Source organism: Vipera berus (genome assembly GCF_964194415.1).
Source record: "Vipera berus genome assembly, chromosome: 1".
Lineage (NCBI taxonomy): Eukaryota > Metazoa > Chordata > Lepidosauria > Squamata > Viperidae > Vipera > Vipera berus.
This window is the reverse complement of record NC_138202.1, coordinates 37173772-37195243: the sequence shown is the minus strand read 5'-3', so window position 1 is coordinate 37195243 and position 21472 is coordinate 37173772. Positions and strand designations below refer to the sequence as shown.

The window sequence follows — 21472 nt, the reverse complement described above, 5'->3', positions numbered from 1 at the left end:
GTAGCCCTGTCAATCTCCTTTTTTATTCTGCTTTGGAGATGTACTCATGACTTGCTCCTTTTGTTTTCTGCTCGACTCACTCTTTTTAGGATTGTGATTCAACTATAGCTGTCAGTCCCAGAAATGTCTATAAATCACCTTTGGTCCCTGTGCTATAGAAAGAGAAAAGAGAAGTTCTGTTCTACTTTACATTTTTTGTTTTTTCTTAACAGTAGACAAAGCTACTCTTATCACTGAAGGTTTTTAAGAAGAGACTGGTATAGGTCAGGGGTGTCAAACTCAATTTCATTGAGGGCCGCATCAGCATTGCAGTTGCCCTCAGGGGGCCCGGTGGGTATGGCCAGGGTAGGCGTGGCCTACTGGGTGGGCGTGGCTAGAGTGCATATGGCCTACTGGGTGGGCATGGCCAGCTCTACATCGTTGGCATCAAGGGTGCCTATGGGGGCCTGGGCAGGAGTGGGACAGATCTGAGGGTCTCTGGCAGAAGGAGGGTCTCTGGGCCAGGGCCAAGGCAGTGGGGGCCGTTCCCTCACTGTTTCCAGGATGGCTTCACGGGCCACATGAAACCACTTTGCGGGCCGGATCCGGCCCCTGGGCCTTGTGTTTAACATGTCTGGTATAGGTCCCCCTACTTGAGCAGGGGGCTGGACTAGAAGACCTCCAAGGTCCTTTCCAGCTCTAATCTATTCTAACTCTCAAAATGGCCCCATCAAGGTGTACATTTTGTTGAGCTATTTTTCTAAAAGACACAGATTTTCTCCTATTTATAGCAAACCCACTCCTAACAGCTACAATTTAAACCTTACTTAATGTGTGTATCTATTACATTTTCCTTTTGGGTCCCTCTATTCAAACAAATAAGAACATGAACTGCTGTACCTAGGAACTTGCTTATTAAAGTTGATACAGAAAATGTGCAAGTGATATAGACATGGTTGTACCTCCAAATACTGAATGGTAAGAATTTGCATTGATTTTGATCTATTCATTGTTAATAAAACACAGATGTCTTCAGAAATAGGAAAATCACAAGGCCATCTGCCAAACAAAACCTGTTTAATTTAATTTTCTGTTTACAGTGCAGATTTTGATGATAATCCACAAGATGTTGAATAAAAAGTTTCATGCTTTTCAGTTTACAAGGATCTTTTACAAGAATCACTTTGAAACCCTTAATTGGATTCCATGTACACCTTAACTATCATATTGAATTCAAAATGCTGCTTTATAAACTAAAATTTATTGTGATTCTTATACATTTTAAGGAATTTGACATTAGGAAGCCATATCAACATAACAGTATATTGAGGCCACCAGTTTAAACAGCATGCATATTTGCTATGTATAACAATTTGCTATTTACAACAACTTGCCGTGTAAGCAGCTGACTAAAAACTAAGAAGAGACACACTAGCAAATTTAAAGAACTTTACAGCTGTTTTATTTGCATCTGTGCACGTGTATGTACATATGAAGATACTGACAACAAATATGCACACATTTGTGTACAAATGGTATTCATGATGAAAGTATCTTGTTCCACAAGATCCTAGTTTTATTGTACACTACCAAGGAATTCTCTTTATTACTAAACTGTTCAACAAAATGATTGAGTATGGTAATTTTCTGTTATTTTTAAATGGGACTTTTAACAATTGGGAAAAAGGGAAAAAATAAAAATGCACTAATGTATTTAGTGGACATATTCTTTTCAATTCTCTCTCTCTCTGTGTATGTATGCATATGGAACTGTAGTAGTTTAGCTTAGATTGTAGTCTTTTTCTCTGTTGCATTATCTTCTAATCTACACCCTAAGGCAGGGGTAGGCAACCTCGGCTCTTTTATGACTCATGGACTTCAACTCCCAGAATTCCTGAGTCAGCTATGCTGATTGAGGAATTCTGGGAGTTGAAGTCCATGAGTCATAAAAGAGCTGAGGTTGCCCACCCCTGCCCTAAGGAATGCAATGCCAGATTTATATCAAAAGCTCCAAGTTTTCTATGGAGAAATAAACTCAACTATACCAATTTCCTTTTTCCTGCCCCAAAGCTGCTGCTGTTGTTTTAACTTTAGATGTACAATAAGTCATTAAGGAAACTTCCAAGTTATTTCTCCAAGTTATTAATGTGTACCATACCTACCCGAAAGGAGGAGGAACCTGTACTTTAGATAATCTTCTAGACAATCCCACACAAAGAAAAATAGGAGGTGCTCTACATGTTTCCAACTTGTCAGCCTAGGATTGACAATTTCAGCTAAAGCAGTCCTGAAGATTATTTTTTGCCAAATACATAGGTGCACCTGATACCCTTATATATAGCGTGTGTGTCAAAAACTACAGTTCAGAAAAGTTGATACGATAAATTTATGTTAACAGAATAACCTCATATAGAAAATTGCTTCCAGGTCTTCTATTTTCACATATAAAACACCTGTTCTCCTCTTTCCAGCAAAAAGAGCCAAAATAATAAACCTCCTCCAAACCCAGCACGAAAATAAGACTGAAGGGAAAAGAATTGTATGGGGAAAAGAAGAGAACTGATTTTTGAGGGGGGTGGGAGGGGTGGGGGAAGGGAGAACAAAACTGGATGGAGAGAAGGCAAGAGTCAACTGGAGAGAAAGAAAAGGTAGAGTCAGGTCCTGTGTTATAAAGAGTTAAATTTACCATAAACACAGCTTCTTTGAAGGGGTGGGAGCAATCTTCAGATTAATTTGCCCAGAAGCCATTTACATTTCCACCCATTCTCTAGTTTCCAAGGGCCTTTATTTTTTCTCAACAAATCTAAAATCACTCCTAATTCCAATTCACAGGTAATTGAGGAGTGGGGAAAAAAATATAAAATCAATTCCCAAATTAATGCATATTAATGTATAGATTTAATGCATAAATGCTCTATTTTCCTGAAAAGTATTTTTTTCCACTGAAGTAGAAAAACCTAAAATGGAATAAATTAAATTCTGTTATCATACAGCTTTTGTTGAATAAAGTATATCCTACCACAAAATTATAAGAGAAATAGACCGGATATGCAGAATATTGTTGAACACAAATAGCCTTTAGAATGCTGATAATGCATAGAAATAATGTGAGCAAATATCTATGGAATAGGGAGTCTTCCTGAGGTGTAAACTTTACAGTCTTATACAATCTCACTTCCTGTACATTGCTTTGCACGGATATATACACTAGTTATTTCACAGGATTTGCTACTTAAAAAAAATATCTCAAGACACAGGCAACAGGAGTATAGAACAATTCTATTGACTTCTTTCAAGTTCAAATCAGGACTGTTGTTCCCTGATTCATCAATATTAGAACATTGATCTAAATGTTTTTTGGATCAGCAGAGAAATCCCATCTGATTCTTCATATTTCCTAGATTACCTTCTTCTTGATAAACTGGGATAATGTGAGATGGATGGTCTCACTACTAAATGCATTTGCAGATGGCCAAATGACTGTAGCCAACAAGTGGTCCTTAATGGGTCTATGTTCTCATGAAGAGAGGTATGCTGTGAATATCTCAGGGTTCTGTTCTGAGTCCAGTACTCTTTGTCATCTTTGTAAATTATTTAGATGAGGGAATAGAAAGAATACTCATGAAATTTGTCAATGAAACAAAGGGAGAGATTGTTAACACTACAAAAGATAGGCAAAAGATCTTTGAAAAACTTGAACATTGAACCCCATCCAAAAAATGTTCAGTGATGACAAATGTTAAGGTTCTGCACTTAGCTTAGCAGTAAGAAGGATCTGGATATCTTGATAAGCTACAGGTTAAGCAATATGGCACAGCTGCCTAAAGGGCCAATGCACTTTTTGGCTGTGTCAATAGACATAATGTCAGGATCATGAGAAGTAATAGTACTACTGTATGCTGCACTGGTTAGACTGCCTCTGGAATACTGCAGTTCTGATTGCCATAAATCAAAAGGAATGCTGAGGAACTGGAGAGGACAAAGAACAACAGACAATAAAGAGCATGGAAGCTAAAACCTACAAAGAGCGGTTAAAACAGGGGTGTCAAACTGCTGGCCCGCGGACCGGTTGCATCATACAGAGGCCCGCCCACCCCAGGTCTGGCAATGCAAAAAAAAAAAAGGTGATACGTTGCAACACATCACATGACACAAGGAGTTTGACACCTGTGGGTGAAAACAATTTGGTCTGTTTAGCATAAGAAAAAGAGGGCTAAGGGAAGACATGACTGCAGTCTACCAATACATGAAAGAATGCAATGGGGCAAAGTGTGTGAACTTATTTCCCATATAATCAGAGGATAAGGAAAAAAAACTGAATGAGTTGTTTTACTAAGAGAGACCCAAACTGGAAATAAGGAGGAATTTCTTGACTGTAACAGTTGGTAAGAAGTGAAATAGCCTGCCTCCTGAAGTCTGATGAAGGTACTCCATCGCTGGAAGTTTTAAAGAAAAGATTGGATAGTTTTCACTAAGATGGTATGCGGATTCCTACACTGGGCCAGGGGTTGGACTAGATTCCTTTAAACCTCATGATCCTATTACTTTATTTAAAAGAAAAACAATGGAATCATTACTGCCGTTTGCATCCAAAGCCAAGAATCTATACATAGGAGATACTGAATGACAAGCTACATTCTGAAGATTACTTTTTGTTGAACAATTACACTATAAATATAGTCATTTGATACAAAACAGAAACAAAGACATCCTTTGCGATCTAAACTTCACTGATATCACGGAATAGCTTGATGTAACTTCAGGATGCTTGGAAACAAAGACAGAGTAGTTTCGACTCTGGTAAATTTCGTATTGCTCTTAGGAAATAATTGCTTTTATGTTAGAAATACTATGTACCATGATTTGGCAAAAGTCAGCAAAAATTTCAGTATACTTTGACTATTTCCCAGCTAGCTATCTTTCAAAGAATAATTAAACTGTTCTGTCTTTCAAAACAATCATAAATATTCTTATGACTGTAAAACCCATCAACACTTCATTTTAGATAGTACCATAATTAGTATAATGAAATGTTTGTGTATGTGTGTGTATACACACATGTATGTATATGTATGTATGTGTGTATATGTATACACACATATGTATACACACACACACACACACGTATATATGTTCACTGTAACAAAGAATATAAGTTAGAGATGAAAAAGGAAATTTTCCTCGATATAAAAATGTTCCACAGAGTTGAATTCTTTTTAAAGTCAGTTTTCTTCCTATCAGCATGCTCCATGAAACCAGGTATTTTGTGGAGGAACAATCTTCTCCAGGAAATAAATTACCTTGCTAACCTATGCAGTCCAAATATTATGTACAACTAATTTCTGTTTTTTTGTCAAGTACAGACACATGGGATAACTTACTAATTAAAAGCAGTGCTGTTTATGCCTGTACATAATTATGGCAAAAAAAAGAACAACAAAGTACAATAACATGTGATCTTTATGTGCTGATAAATTAACATGCAATTGTAGAATTAGTAGTCAAATGCCAGCTTCCGTGGGGTCATGAATTCCTTCACCATTTCATCAGTGATCTGCTTTCGCCTTTGCTGGTGAGCTGCAATCAAGGGCTGAAGTGTTTCAATCAACACCTTCTTGAGTTCTCCTGTCAGCAGGGCTCCACTTGTGTACGCCTGCCAAAGAATGTCACAGTCAAACAGAATGTTCATATCCAGTAACATCTCCTGCTAATCTCCTAAAAGGTACTGTGTGGGCATGGAAAGCACTCTGCCTTTCTTAACTAGTAGTATCCTTCCCTCCAAGTGTCTCATAGAACTTCATAGAAAGGGATACTTTAGGCACAGGATAGTGGATTGGAGGTGCAATTTGATGACTCAGAAGTTCTTTTTAACTCTCTGAATACTTAGCTAGTGCAGTATTATAGCTAGAGTAGGACTGGGAAGAGACAGGAAGAATTCAACTTTCAGACACAGAAATTTACTGAATGACTTTGGGCCAATCATTTAGTGTTGTGGGAAAAAGTGGGAGAGAGGAGTGCCACGTATAACCACCTTGAATATCTTGGGGACAAGGCACAATTTAAATATAAAAAAAGTAACTACCTTCTACTTTAAATAATTATGCTGTATTCAGAGGAAACAATATCAAATTTATAGATGAAAAATAGATTCTGATGCCTCAATGAAATGCTTTAAGAAAAAAATATCTTATAGTTTGTCTCAGGAATCTGGCCCCTTGTGGTACTGAAAAAGGATGATCATCTCGGAATAGTTTTTCAAGATGAGCAAAACATTTCCAAAGGAGATGGCAATTACCTGCTTAATTTGTTCTAATCTGTCATCATCTTCAAGGAAGAAGGTGAGGTACATATAAGACACATCCACATCACAGTTGCCACCATACTGCCTATGCTCTTCAACAGTGTCTTTGCCACCAGAGAAAGCATGTTTATTAATCTAGAGCAAGATACAAGAATATGTGCATGCATTAGAAGTGGGGGAAAGCTTTTATATAAAGTAAACTTCATATACAATAAACAGCATCTATAGATTTTTCAATATTAATCAACATATTACAAATCAAATTTTATATGAGCTTCAGGTAACATACAGTATTCCGATACTGCAAAGTAAAGAAGGCCACATCGAATCAAAAACAATTACAGCTTATTAATCAAAACTGAGTTAAAATTTCCACCCACCACCAATATGTTGCTGAGACAGGTATTATGGATTTTCCTTTGCATCATTATGATAATGATAAAATAATAAAACATAAAATTATGCTAATGATCCATAGAAAGATAGAACTGATCTCCTCCAGGGTATGACAATTGCATGTTTATGAGTTATGCAAAACATGGCTGATGAGGAAAGCCCACGCTCTTTAAAGCCAAGCAGACTGGGATTATACACCTTGATAAGTTGCCTAGCAACTGTCACTATGAAATGATTTCATGGTGCCATGGAGAGTCAGTCAGTTGGAGGATCCTTAGTACATTAAATACTGCTGTTAGTTTAGCTTGCAGTGCAAAGACACATGAGTAGAGTGAAGTATTTACGGCTCAGTCTGCTTAAGAATATAATTTTTAATATTTGCTACAACATTCTTTGGGGAAAAGCTGTGAAAAAAAGTAGAGCTGGAACTCAATAGCAATGCAACCTGTGTACAGTACTGGTCTCTTACCTTTGTTTTGATTTGCTTGGGTGTATCAGTAAGAAAGATAGAAGAGTTAGGATCACTAGCACTCATTTTTGTTTGTGCTCCCTGCAAGGCTGGGAAGAAGACAGAATGCAGTAATGCTGGCTTGGGATAGCCAATCCGAGGAGCTACATCTCTTGTCATTCTAAAATAGGGATCCTAAAAAGAGGAAAAAAGAACCAGAACAAAAAGCATAACAGAATGAACTGCTATAGTGTTGGTCAGGAGAGGAAGAGCACTACAAATGGTACAAAGTGTTGGAAAACCTTAAGTTAACTTGTCTAAAAAGGACAGAAGCCCAGTGCGCTCACACAGAGAGGGCCTTGTTGTGATTCAGGGTCAGCCTGTGGGTTCGGCAGTTGGGTCGGACGACTCAGAGGAGGAGGAGGGGGGTGTTGAAGAGCTTGCTGATGATGGCCTTGAGGCTCCGCAGAGCCCTCAGCCGGGCCCCTCCCACCTGGTCATGATGGAGACCCAGCTGTGTGAGCCTGACAGTGTGGATGAAGATGACCCACAGCTGGCCCTGTTCAAGGATGCCCGACGCAGGAGGCAGTCAATCAGGAGTAAACAGAGGAAGGCAATGGGGCACCTCGGAAGGAGGCAGAGAGAGGCCACGCCCTGAACTGTATTTAAGGGGAATGTGTGGGAGGGCTGGTTTGCTGAAGGCAACCGCTTGGATAGTTCCTGTTTCATAGCTCCTGTTTCATGGTTGGTGTCTTGTCTTGCTCTGTTTTATGTTAATAAATTTGGCAGGCTTTATTCCAGCCTCTTGCCGTCTGTAAAGGGGTTGTCCCTGCTTTTGCTGCAGGGCTGGTAGCAGGCTGGTACAGAACAGGCCTCCCCAGGGTGCCGTCGGCCAGACAATGTCGGCTGGCGACCCCCAGGGGGAGGGCCTTCTCTGTGGGAATGCCAGCCCTTTGGAACCAACTCCCCCTTGAGCTTCGGATGGCCCCGGACTTCCGGTCCTTTCGCCGTGACCTCAAAACTTTCGTTTTCCATCAGGCTGACCTGGATTGACGATGGGTTTTTAAAATGTTTTAATTTTTAACTGTGTAGTTAATTTATTTTGGGGCTGTTATTTAATTCTTTTTTAATTTTTGTATTGTTGTTTTTATTGCTGTTAGCCACCCTGAGTCCTTCGGGAGATAGGGCGGCATATAAGTCCCAAAAATAAATAAATAAATAAATAAATAAATAAATAAATAAATAAATAAATAAATAAAGGCAAGCTGCAACTAGAGATCTGCAGAATGTATATATAGCTCTAATGTTTACACTTGCTTTTTGGACTGGATGTAATGATGTAATGGATTTGATGGAAGCTGTTTAAAACATCTCAGAGAACTTTCTTACCTGATCAATTGCACATGGGATTAAACACTGGATATCCTTCCTATTGTTGAAGATCTCTGGAAATGATGAGCTAAAGGATGGAGCTGCCTGAATAGCAGGAAAACTTATCTTTCCTAGGAGAGCACAAAATACTCATTTGTTCAATAAAACATAATGAAAAATAGAGTGGTTAAATACAGAAATTAGATGCCAATGTTATAAGAAATGCTAGTTATGAGAGGCCTAAAGTTAAATAACTTATTACATGTAAAGAATGCATATAAATGTATGTCAGAATTACACATTTAACAGGCAACATGCGAGCAAATAAATATTTTAAAATCTTAAATAGTAATTTGAAATACCACAAATGGAACTGTTATGTAAACAGTTGTAACTTTGTGACAGTGATTTTTACTTGATGTTATGTTATATTCTTTTTCTTTTCTGTACACCATACTTTTAGCTGTTTAAACATTACCTAAGCAGAAATGACAATATCCCAGTTCAAGTACAGGAGGGAAAAACTCACAGGTACCCTCATCATTAGTAAGGGTGTCTGAAGATGCTACGAGCTATAGTTCAGCCATATATCTCAAATTCTCCATCTATCTAGATTACAACTATAACAAATGTGTATCTCTACAATTAGGTAAAGGTAAAGGTTCCCCCTAAGGGACGCGGTGGCTCAGTGGGTTAGGACGCTGAGCTTGTCGATCGGAAGGTCGGCAGTTTGGCGGGTCGAATCCCGAGTGCCGTGTAGCAGAGTGAGCGCCTGTTACTCGTCCCAGCTTCTGCCAACCTAGCAGTTCGAAAGCATGTAAAAATGCAAGTAGAAAAATAGGGACCACTGCAGTGGGAAGGTAACAGCGTTCCGTGCGCCTTTGGCGTCTAGTCATGCCGGCCACATGACCACGGAGACGTCCTCGGACAAGCGCTGGCTCTTCGGCTTTGAAACGGAGATGAGCACCGGCCCCTAGAGTCGGAAACGACTAGCACGCATGTGCGGGGGAACCTTTACCTTTACCTTTTAAAGGTTCCCCCGCACATGCGTGCTAGTCGTTTCCAACTCTCGGGGCCGGTGCTCATCTCCATTTCAAAGCCGAAGAGCCAGCGCTTGTCCGAGGATGTCTCCGTGGTCATGTGGCCGGCATGACTAGACGCCAAAGGCGCACGGTACGCTGTTACCTTCCCACTGTAGTGGTCCCTATTTTTCTACTTGCATTTTTACGTGCTTTCGAACTGCTAGGTTGGCAGAAGCTGGGACGAGTAACAGGCGCTCACTCTGTTACGCGGCACTTGGGATTCGACCCGCCAAACTGCCGACCTTCTGATCGACAAGCTCAGCGTCCTAACCCACTGAGCCACCGCGTCCATATGGATAAAGTATCACCAATTGATTTCAACAACAAAAGTTGCTTTAGTTTTCACCCTCCAAATCATCACAAGACATTATAAAAACTGATTCTGCTGTGTTCATCAGGTCAATGCAATTACTATCCTTATAAAGCAAAGATGCCTCTAGTGAATTTACTTATGACATTTTTATTTCATATCCACCCTCACAACCCCTTCCAAAAGCTGAGGATAGTTTCTACATTAATTTTATCTTCAGAAAAATACTGTGAAGCATAAAAATTATTTGTGTGATTCTCCATGGTTAAATAAAATTTGAACCTGCTGTCCCTGGCATTAGTCCAAGATTCAAGCACTGTATCTCACTATGTTTTTTTTTTTGAACCAGAACTTCAGGTAAGTTTTTGTTTCCAATATCTTGTATTAGTTAATAGAATTCTATCGTAACTCACCTATGCAGTCACTATCTGTAAAACCGAAGATTCCTTTCACTTGGTTGAATGTCACATGCTTTTGAACTTTAACAATATTTTCATAGAAGCCAACACTTGTCCTGGGAAAAGGGCAGAGAAATCAAAATCCCAAATCTTAACACAGAGAAAAATGTGTTCTTGAGAATGCTCATAAGTCAATATTGCAATCAGGTTATGAGGAAACGTGGGTGATTAATATATTGTATTCAGAATCAGGTTTAAATAAAATTTAGGCTACTTTAATTAGCTTTTTCATGAAGCATTTCCAAATTATTTTATTATAGATTTCACTTTAGTATAAAGGTACTTATAAGCTTATACAGACTTATTCTGTTCTCATACTGTATTTAAGCCACAAAGAATTGTCATACTTTTTCATTACATTTTTTTCCATATGGATAAAAGGATCACCAATTGATCTCAACAACCAAAGTTGCTTTAGTTTTCACCCTCCAGAGCTACTAATTATCACAAGACATTATAAAAACTGATTCTGCTGTGTTCATCAGGTCAATGCAGCCTGGCAAAGGGCACTGCAGGAATTGAGCCAGGTCAATACACCTTCTAAGTTTGCAAATCTAGAACATTAAAACTCTGTAGAAAACCACAAGATAGTTTTTCAGAGCCTAGCCAAATAATAAACACAGCACAATTCAAGAATGTTTTTCTTTTAATAAAATAGTTTTTTCTAAAGCTGAAAGAATTCCAAGTGTTGCTGTAGCTCTGTTTGTTCCCCCTAATGCAATAAAATATAAGAATTATATTTCAACCACGATATTTGAATCTCTTCAAATGGCTCATTAGTATGAAAGAAATACAAGATTATCAAACATACTTTTAATGGCAATAACACAATTATTCTGTAGACAAATACTCTTTATGCTGGCTTTTATCTCAAAGAACTTTTTTTAAGCAGTGTTCTTTCTAAAACTGATACATGCCATATTATGTATTAGATTTCTTGAAAGAAAATTGGTTAAAAAAGCACCAGTTCACTGTGTTGTTTAATATTAGTTTAACAATATGGTTAGTTTAATATTACCTGGTTAGCTTAATATTATGTCAAAATGATGAATTTTGATCATTTAGTTATCAAAAAATAAGATCCTTACCCCATATAAGAGAAATCAGAAAAGATAAAAGTTTTATTAATGTCAAATCCACAGGCTATTATGTCCTTGATGTTTTCTATAGCATACTGGTAAGCTTTTTCAATGGTCAGATCTTTCCACAAATATTTCTCATCATCAGTCATTTGTATGATTAATGGGACATTAAATGTTTCTTGTAACCACCTAGTAAGAAACAAAACAAGTTTACACAAAACAAGTGTTTCAAGGTAACTTCTAGTTAAATTATGAGGTATGCAAATTACAAGTTGATAAACCTATTTACAATCACTTTTGTAGCCTTTGGAGAAATATTTTCTCAGTCAGCAACATTTATTTGAATATACCTCTTGGTATGTAGATAAACATCTGCCTATGGATATGCTAATAATAATGTGGTAATGTATATAATAAATGCATATGATAAATTTGTGGAAGTAGTTTATCTTTTAACCAATATATATAACAGGCATGCGAAACTGCCAGCCCGTGGGCCGGATGCATCACGCTGAAACTGTGCCCACCCTATTGTATCTTGGGTTCTAATATTTGATTTTATTGTGCTTAATTGTGCATGTAATTTTCCTACAGCAGCAATTATTTTGGACAACTCATACAATTACAGTACTTAAGTTTGGTATTCAGATTTTGGAAATTACCTGTTTCTTTTTTTCCCCCTGCAGCATTAGACATAACATATGTCTCTAGATATCGAATTCCATATATGCATCATGCTGATAGATGTTAATAAATATTTGCCTTGCCTGTGTAAAATAACAAATTGCCTGAACAATTTCAAATAATAATTGTTCCTCTTATCTCCAATCCTTAAATTACTTCTGTTGGTTTCAAACTGATATATATGGCTGATTTCTGGAATAAGGCAGCACTTGACAGGAGTGCTCTCGAGTTAATTATGTTAACTAAGGTTTGGATTAATAATTTTTCAATTCTACAATACTGATACCTTGTAAATCTTTCAAGTACCTCTGGAAATGGAGCACTATATAAACTGAAGTCAAAATTGGATGTAAATATTCTTAATGTGCAAAAACATGTCTGTATGTATACATATACAGTATGTATTTTCTGCTTATTAAAAATATTTGCATCCAATTTGGGGTGATTTCCCTTCCCCACAAAAGTACCTTATACAACACAATTCAGGAGAGTATACCAAAGTTCAAGAAGAGAGATCAACAAAGAAATACTTCTGTAAACTTCTCTGTATATTGATCTCAACATCCATGTCCTAATTCCAGATATCAGCATTTAGCATAATGCAAACATCTGCCACTGAGATTAACTACTTTTAAAACAAGAAATAATTTAATAAAAAAGCACAACTTATCAGAATTACTTACTTTGTAAACATAAATGGGATAAGGTGGCCAACATGCATTGTCTCAGATGAGGGACCTCTGCCTGTGTAAAGGTAAAATGGTTTCTTCTGTTCATAGGCATCAAGAATTTGGTTCATATCTCTGGAGGAAAGTGAGGAAATATTGTACCATTTTAAGGAACCGCCCAGTCATATAAAGATGAATGACAGCGGTATAAACACATTTCAGTGATTATTTTGTATTAAAAAAGATACTATGCCATAATTTATATATGTAACAACATTCCAGTTTTGAAATACAAGGAATCCCAAAGGTGATTTTTTCCCCAGGAGGCAACTGGACTTTGTTTTTCTTGAAGATGTTGCGCTTCCAATCCAAGAAGCTTCTTCTCATTCAAGAGCTGAAGAAGCTTCTTGGATGAGAAGCGAAACGTTTTGTGAATAAAAGCACCTTTAGGACAACCAAGACCTGGATGACTGACAATCTTCATAGACAAATACAAAGAATGTATTTCACCACCATTTCCATTTTATGCTCTAAGTTTTAGTTTTCTTTCATAGGAATGCTTGTAGAATAGTACTCAATATATTAAGATTAAGAAAACCAAGATCATGGCATCTGGCCCTCTCAATTCCTGGCAAATAGATGGGGAAGAAATGAAGGTAGTGACAGATTTTATTTTCTTGGGCTCCAAGTTCACCGCAGATGGGGACTGTAGCCAAGAAATTAAAAGACGCTTGCTCCTGGGGAGGAAAGCCATGGCAAATCTAGACAGCACACTAAAAAGCAGAGACATCACCCTGCCAACAAAAGTGCATATAGTCAAGGCTATGGTCTTCCCATTTGCAATGTATGGCAGTGAAAGTTGGACCATAAGAAAGGCTGAGCGCCAAAGAATTGAGACCTTTGAACTATGGTGCTGGAGAAGACTCCTGCGAGTCCCTTGGACTGCAAGGAGATCAAACCAGTCAGTCCTAGAGGAGATCAACCCCGACTGCTCTTTAGAAGGCCAGATCCTGAAGTTGACACTCAAATACTTTGGCCACCTAATGAGAAGGAAGGACTCACTGGAGAAGAGCCTAATGCTGGGAAAGATTGAGGGCAATAGAAGAAGGGGACGACAGAGAATGAGGTGGCTGGATGGAGTCACTGAAGCAGTAGGCGTGAGCTTAAATGGACTCCAGAAAATGGTAGAGGACAGGAAGGCCTGGAGGAACGTTGTCCATGGGGTCGCGATGGGTCAGACACGACTTTGCAGCTAACAACATATTAAGATGAATGAAAGAGGCATTTAGAAAGAGTATTTTGTTGAATTCAAATAAGCTAGTGATAAAGCATACTTACCGATGAGAAAAGAAAATACCTCGCCGTAGAAAATGATGTGGTTTATGTGCTGTAATTCTCTCTATTCTATTGATGAGGTCTTTATCAATTTTGCTACTGCCAAATCGAACTGAAAAAAACAGAAATAGACACTAAATTACATTCATGATGGTGAATAAATTAATGAACAGTACATCATATAGCCCCATTCCTCACAAAATAAATAGTTGAAATGTTTTGAAAAGGTTCCATGTGTAAATTATGAATACTTAAGAGAAAGGTCAAAAAGTGATGATTCTTGCTGATTTGATTGGTCTCCTGAAATCTCCAGTTATAAAATAGGTAGCTGGTCTTGACTTGAAAATTAACTGCACAATAAATATTTGCTGACAGAACATGTCTACTTATGCAATTAATTAGATTTCAAGATACCTGTTTCAATCTATTATATTACCTTCATAATTCAGTAAAAATTTCACTCTGATGTCTGAATACACAGTATATCTTAAGATTTATTTTGTAAAATCTACTGAATACAATGACATTGTGAAATATTTTGCTTTTTGAAGGATTAAACTCTACAGCAGGTGTACTATTTGGTTTCAGCCCTTAAATGGTCGATGGTATCAAAAGCCGCTGAGAGGTCTAATAGGACTAGGACAGAGGAACAACCCCTGTCCCGAGCCCGGCAGAGATCATTCACCAGCGCAACCAATGCCGTCTCCGTGCTGTACCCGGTCCTGAAGCCCGATTGGTATGGGTCCAGTTAATCAGTTTCCTCCAGGAACAGAGGGAGCTGAAGTGCCACCACGCTCTCAACCACCTTCGCAAGAAAGCGAAGGTTGGAGACCGGACGATAGTTGTTCAAAATAGCTGGGTCCAGGGTAGGCTTCTTGAGGAGGGGCCTCACCACCGCCTCCTTCAAGGCGGCAGGGAAGGTACCCTCCCTCAAAGAAGCAGTTATTACTGCCTGGAACCAGCCTCGTGTCTCCTCCCGGGCTGCATATACCAGCTAGGAGGGGCACGGGTCTAATAAACACGTGGCGGAACTCAGTCTCCTCATGATCCTGTCCACCTCATCTGGAGTCACAGGATCGAATTCACTCCAGGTAACATTCTCTAGACTGCTCGATTCCTCCCCGTCAGTCTCTGCCCAGTCAGAATCCAAACCGGCTCGAATCTGAGCGATTTTGTCCGTCAGATGATAGCTAAACTCCTCGGCTCGCCCCTGTAAGGGCTCCTCCTTCACCTCCTGATTAAGGAGGGAGCGAGTCACCCTAAACAGGGCGGCCGGGCGATTATCTGCGGATGCGATGAGGGCAGCGAAGTAATTAGACTTCGCTGTCCTCATCACCGCGAGATAAGACCTTGTAAAGGTTCTTAACTGCAACCGGTCAGACTCAGACCGGCTGGATCTCCAACATCTCTCTAGACCTCGTCTCCGACGCTTCATCTCCCGGAGCTCCACAGAAAACCATGGAGCCCACCGGGATCTGCGCCGGGTCAGGGGTCGCAAGGGTACAACACGGTCGAGCGCCTTGGTGGCAGCCCTTTCCCAGGCATCCACCAAGGTGTCGGCCGGGCTGTGAGCGAGGGGGATAGGTATAGACCCAAGCGCCGTCTGGAACCGTTCCGGATCCATTAGGCGCCTGGGGCGGAACCACCTGGTCGGTTCCGCAGCCCAGCAGCGGGGGGTGGCATAGTGGAAGACCAACCGCAGGAGGTGATGATTGGACCATGACAGGGGGACAATAGATGGCGAGCCCCCTCCCAGATCATCAAACCACTGCCCAGATAAGAAAACTAGGTCGAGAGTGTGTCCTCCCCCATGAGTCGGACCCTGAATTACTTGGGTCAGGTCCATGGCTGTCATGGAGGCCATGAACTCCCGGGCCAACTCAGACGACCCTCCCAGAGAAGGCAGGTTAAAGTCGCCCAGAACTATAAGTCTGGGAAACTCAACTGTCAACCCTGAGAGGACGTCGAGAAGTTCGGGCAGGGCCGTTGCTACACAGCTGGGCGCCAGGCATGTTAGCAACAAGCCCAACTGAGCCCCAGGGCCACACCTCAGGAGGAGGGATTCACTCCCGCCTATCTGTACAATAGTGGTCTCCCGCGGACATAAGGTCTCCCGTATAACTACCGCCACCCCACCGCCCCTGCCCTGAGCCCGTGGCCGATGTAACACACAGGGGGGCTTTTTCCCAGGTTCGCCTGGTGCGCCAGTTACGGCCCTATCTGGACCGAGATGCGCTACGCACAGTCACCCATGCGCTCGTGACCTCCCGGCTAGACTACTGCAATGCTCTCTACATGGGGCTGCCCCTGAGGACCATTCGGAGGCTTCAGCTGGTGCAGAATGCAGCCGCGCGAGTTGTGATGGGAGTCTCCCGATACTCCCATGTAACACCTCTTCTCCGCGAGCTGCACTGGCTTCCGGTTGCCCTCCGGGTGAGATTCAAGGTGCTGGTGATGACCTATAAAGCCCTAAATGGCATGGGCCCGGATTATCTAAGGGAACACCTACTGCCAGCGTCAATTTCCCATCGTCCTGTGCGCTCCCACAGGGAGGGCCTCCTCAGGGTACCGCCGGTCAAGGATTGCCGACGGGCGATCCACAGGGGGAGGGCGTTCTCTGTGGGCGCGCCTGCCCTATGGAATCAACTGCCAACGGAACTCCGGACTGCCCCCGACCTTCGTTCATTTCGCCGGGACCTAAAAACCTGGCTCTTTGAGCTATCTGGTCTGGACTGAGGGGTTTAATGTTTTTAAATTGTGATTTAATTTTTGCGGCTAGACTTAATTTAATTTAATTTTTATTTTATATTGGATTGTTTTTAAATTTTGCCTTGTAAACCGCCCTGAGTCCTTTGGGAATAGGGCGGTATATAAACCGAATAGATAAATAAATAAAAAATAAATACATGGGGCTGTCCCTGAGGACCACTCGGAGGCTTCAGCTGGTGCAGAATGCAGCCGCGCGAGTTGTGATGGGAGTCTCCTGATACTCCCATGTAACACCTCTTCTCCGCGAGCTGCATTGGCTTCCGGCTGCCCTCCGGGTGAGATTCAAGGTGCTGGTGATGACCTATAAAGCCCTAAATGGCATGGGCCTGGATTATCTAAGGGAACACCTACTGCCAGCGTCAATTTCCCATCATCCTGTGTGCTCCCACAGGGAGGGCCTCCTCAGGGTACCGCCAGTCAAGGATTGCCGACGGGCAATCCACAGGGGGAGGGCGTTCTCTGTGGGCGCGCCTGCCCTATGGAATCAAGTGCCAACGGAACTCCAGACTGCCCCCGACCTTCGTTCATTTCGCCAGGACCTAAAAACCTGGCTCTTTGAGCTATCTGGTCTGGACTGAGGGGTTTAATGTTTTTAAATTGTGATTTAATTTTTGCGGCTAGACTTAATTTAATTTTATTTTAATTTTATATTGGATTGTTTTTAAATTTTGCCTTGTAAACCGCCCTGAGTCCTTTGGGAATAGGGCGGTATATAAACCAAATAAATAAATAAATAAATAAATAACTAAATAAATAAATAAATAAATAGTAACATAAAAATGGGCTATTAATGTCAGTTGTCACATCCCATTTTAAAATCTAAACATAATAATTTTAAAAATTCCAAACTGAAAAAACATCCCTACAGTGCTGTTCATAAAAGTTGGGATTTAAAAAGGAAAGGAAACTTAATAAGGCTTCTTTGCGAATCTTAAAGAAACATACTAGTTGAATAAGATCAAGGCTCAATGTATTCTACCATCTTAACCATGACACTTTCATGAAATCCCACCTGCAGAGCTTGAAGCTGTATTTCACCACCCATGTTGAATTCCCCTAATCCATTTAATTTATATTAATATTTAATATTTCAATGTTTTAATATTCTGTACTTTCACTTTTATGATGTAAGCCACTCAAAATCACTTGACAGTGAGATGGGCGGCATATAAATGTAATGAGCAAACAAACATGTCTTTTAAGGTAATAGAACCCCACACACCTATAAGTTTATCATAATCCACTCCTTTTGCATTGGATGTCTGCACTGTCCAGGGATCCACAAAATCATCCTCTTCAGCATTGTCTGGACTATTACTGACTGGAGTGAAATCTGTTGGAGGAGAATCTGCTTTATATTCTTGACCTGTTGCTGTTTTATAGGTTACTTTTAATGACAGCAACAACTTAACTGCAGCATCAATTTCATCCTGGGAATAAAATAACAGCATTCAAATAAATTTAAGTTTAGAGACACTGAGCCTAGCAATTATACACACACACACACACACACACACACATATTCAATGTTCTCAACCTCTAGCATGCATAGAAATTACAACGTGAAGACAAAAATCTGTATGGGAATGAAACAACTGGTTCTCTCCCCCCAAAAAAGGCAACTACAGCCAAACAATCTGCTTATGTAATGTTGAGCACGTCATTCAAGGCCTCTATTGCATTTTTTCCACTTGCAAAACAGGTACAAATATTTATCTATTTCATAGGGGCACAGCAGAACCAAAAAAGGAAAGGTTATTATAAGTATTCCATTTAAGAGTTTGGTAAGCATATTCCAATTAGAACCAAATTGCTTCACTAGCGTAGCATGTCTTTCTTTAAAAACTAAGTATTTTTACAGAACACTTTATTTATATAATTTATATGGCTGCTCGTCTCACAATATGATGCCTATGTCATCCTATGGTTTGGGACAGCGCACAAAGATTAAAAATGCAACAGGGAAAAGCATTAGTTCAGAAAAATCACCTCTATAGCAAAACTTCCAGGCCTGAAAGTCTGAGGAAACAGGTCTTCAGTGACTTACAAAAGGCTAACAAGATTAGGGCAGGTTTTCTTCTTAGGTGCTTACAGCAACTGTTCTTGATAAGAACTAAGCCTAAATCAAATGCAGGACTGCCTTTTTCCCACTGTTTCTGCTCACCTTTTTGGATTTAGCAAAAAGGACATGCTAGTTCACAACCTTTAGTTGTACAAGGTAAGACTGTATCCATCTTAGAACAGATAATGCATTGGTTACAGCTTATCTAGATTGGAACAGATTTGACTGATTTTATCTATAGAATGTAATGCAGAACATTTACTATGAAGGTCATTTTTTTTACTAAATCTACAGTAAAAATTTAGCAATTGAAAACAGGCTATAGACAGATATTAAGGAAAACAACAAAAAAAATATTTACACATTGCATCATCACTGAATAAATCCTATAATGAATTTTAAATTTGTTCTTGCTCATTTTGTCATTTTATTAGTAGTGAAACTTGAATAAGAAAAAGGTCTGATTCAGGTGGCAGTCAAGTAAGTCATCAGTTTGTGACAATTTCTTCCAAGTACTATTTGTGAGTAGATGAGATGAACAAGATCAGAGCAAAGGCTGAATCACAGAATATTTTCACTAGTCCAGTAAAAGCCTTTGATGGTCTTCAATCACTTTCAACAATGTAAGGAGCACATTTGCTTACAGAAAAAATGCTCTGGATCTAACACTATATTTTATCAAGAAAATTAAAATTCAATTCTGGTAGCAGGACGACAGAACACCCCCTCACACACACACACACACACACACACAAATCCAATTTAATACTTTGTAGTAACATAGTTTTATTACAAGGCTCTTAAAATGTTTATATAGGTGGACTCCACAGAAATGATCCGTATTTTCAGGGAAATTCAACTAATAAAGTACTGCTTTACCTTTGATGCTTTCTTGGATTTCAGAGATCTGACTTTTTCTCCTTGTGCTGCTATTTGTTCAAACAGTTCAAGTGGCTTAAGAGAGCAAAAGCTTTCATTTGGAATATCTGCCATTTTAAGGAGTGTGGAAAGTCTTGTATTTTTAATTTAAAGTGCGTTTCATAATGTTTTATCCAGAAACTTCAAAACCGCAAGCTTGGAGAATTCTATAAGACAAATAATAAATATTAGTATCTTTCTCTCTCTCTCTGAATTACATAAGGGTAATTAGTTTACAAGTAGCCTTTCACTTAAGATCATAATTTGGACTGAAACTTTGATTGCTAAGCAAGGCAATTAAGTAAGTCATCCTGGGATGCCAGATTTTATGACCTTTTTTACCACAGCTTAAATGAATCAATGCAGTTAAGTGCTGGATATGGTCATTAAGTGAATCTGGCTTCTCCCATTGGCTTTGTCAGCTGGGGAGAATCACAAATGCTGATCATGTGACTTTGGGACACTGCAACCATTATTAATCCATGCTAGTTGCTAAGGCCTGAATTTTGATCACGTGATTGTGGAGGCACTGCAATAATCATTAAGTGCAAGGACTGCTTGTATATCACCTTTGAATAGTTGCCAAAAAAGGGTTATAAGTCGAGGACTACCTGTAGTTATTGATAAGATCAGTAGCACAATTACAATAGTGAAAGGAGTAGATTATTAATTGTACTGTAATCAATGTCAGGAAGTGATTACATTTAAAATACTTTAGACTAGAGAGTTCCATCCTGTCAGTTTACTTCAACAAACCTGGGCTGGAATTAATCTCTCTGAGAAGAGCAGCTTCCCATATTTGCTTTCTGCTTTTTTCTGCACCTGGACTGTACCAGGATCTACCAGCATATAAACCTAGCAAACGAACGCATCTTTTGAAAAGGAACCAAATCGTACCCTGATATGCAAATTCCATTTGCAAAGATCTCAATAGATAATGTTAGTCAAGGGTTCTGTTTCAGTTTCAGCTGAATCTGCAATATGGATGGAACGGTAGTCGTGGCATATTCTACAGGGCCACTGTATGCATTTCAACGAGAAAGCTTGAAAAGTCCTTTGAATATTGAAATCTTAATTATCAACCTCCTGGTCAGGGTGGCCTACTACGGTAGTACTCACTCAAGGGCTAATTTTCAGGAGAGCAAAAGATACATACAACGCCTATCAACGAACCCAGAAAGTCAGGCGGAAGTAGCAGATTTATCTCTCCAATCCTAGATTCGGTTTTCCTTTTTCTCCCACGGAAATCTCTCTCCCCCCCCAAAAGATCTCCCTTTCTTTTTCTCCGATCCCCAGCCGACTTTTTAAGATACCAAGAGGCCTCCCCGCTTTGCCTCCTTTCACCTCTTTCACCTGTCTTTACCTTACCTGTCCGCGGAATCCCCACTTCTTTCAGCGACTCCCCAGCAGGAGCAGCCCCATTGCATCAGCTAGAGCACAGCTCGTGCGACGCTGATCGTCTTCCGATCAGGAAAGGCGTTCCTAGCCCGGAACTGAGGACAAGGAGGAGGTAAGCAACCGAGAGCCTTCCCCTGCGAGCGCACTACGGGAAGGTCTGTCAGAGACGCCAAACTCTCTTAAAATAATAATAATAAAAAATAAAGAGCAC

At 39.9% G+C, this 21472-nt stretch overlaps 1 protein-coding gene across 1 annotated transcript; it reads right to left on the bottom strand.

Annotated features, from left to right (window-relative positions):
* Positions 1–5421: 5421 nt before the first annotated feature.
* WARS1 (tryptophanyl-tRNA synthetase 1) lies at positions 5422–21365 on the bottom strand. Its single transcript, XM_081334014.1, has 11 exons — positions 21232–21365; positions 19825–20030; positions 18106–18313; positions 14118–14226; positions 12795–12914; positions 11434–11616; positions 10301–10401; positions 8514–8626; positions 7146–7319; positions 6275–6415; positions 5422–5632 (listed from the first exon to the last, which is right to left on the bottom strand). The coding sequence occupies exons 2-11, from the start codon at positions 19936–19938 to the stop codon at positions 5474–5476; spliced, it is 1422 nt and encodes a 473-aa protein (XP_081190140.1). The 5' UTR covers positions 19939–20030; positions 21232–21365; the 3' UTR covers positions 5422–5473.
* Positions 21366–21472: the final 107 nt, after the last annotated feature.

Coding starts and splice junctions, on each gene's coding strand:
- WARS1 (XM_081334014.1), bottom strand. CDS start 19,938: ATGGCAGATATTCCAAATGAAAGCTTTTGCTCTCTTAAGCCACTTGAA. Junction 10,402..11,433: donor TCTGATTTCTCTTATATGGG/GTAAGGATCTTA, acceptor CCCTTTTCCCAG/GACAAGTGTTGGCTTCTATG. Junction 7,320..8,513: donor TCCCATGTGCAATTGATCAG/GTAAGAAAGTTC, acceptor TCCTCTTTTTAG/GATCCCTATTTTAGAATGAC.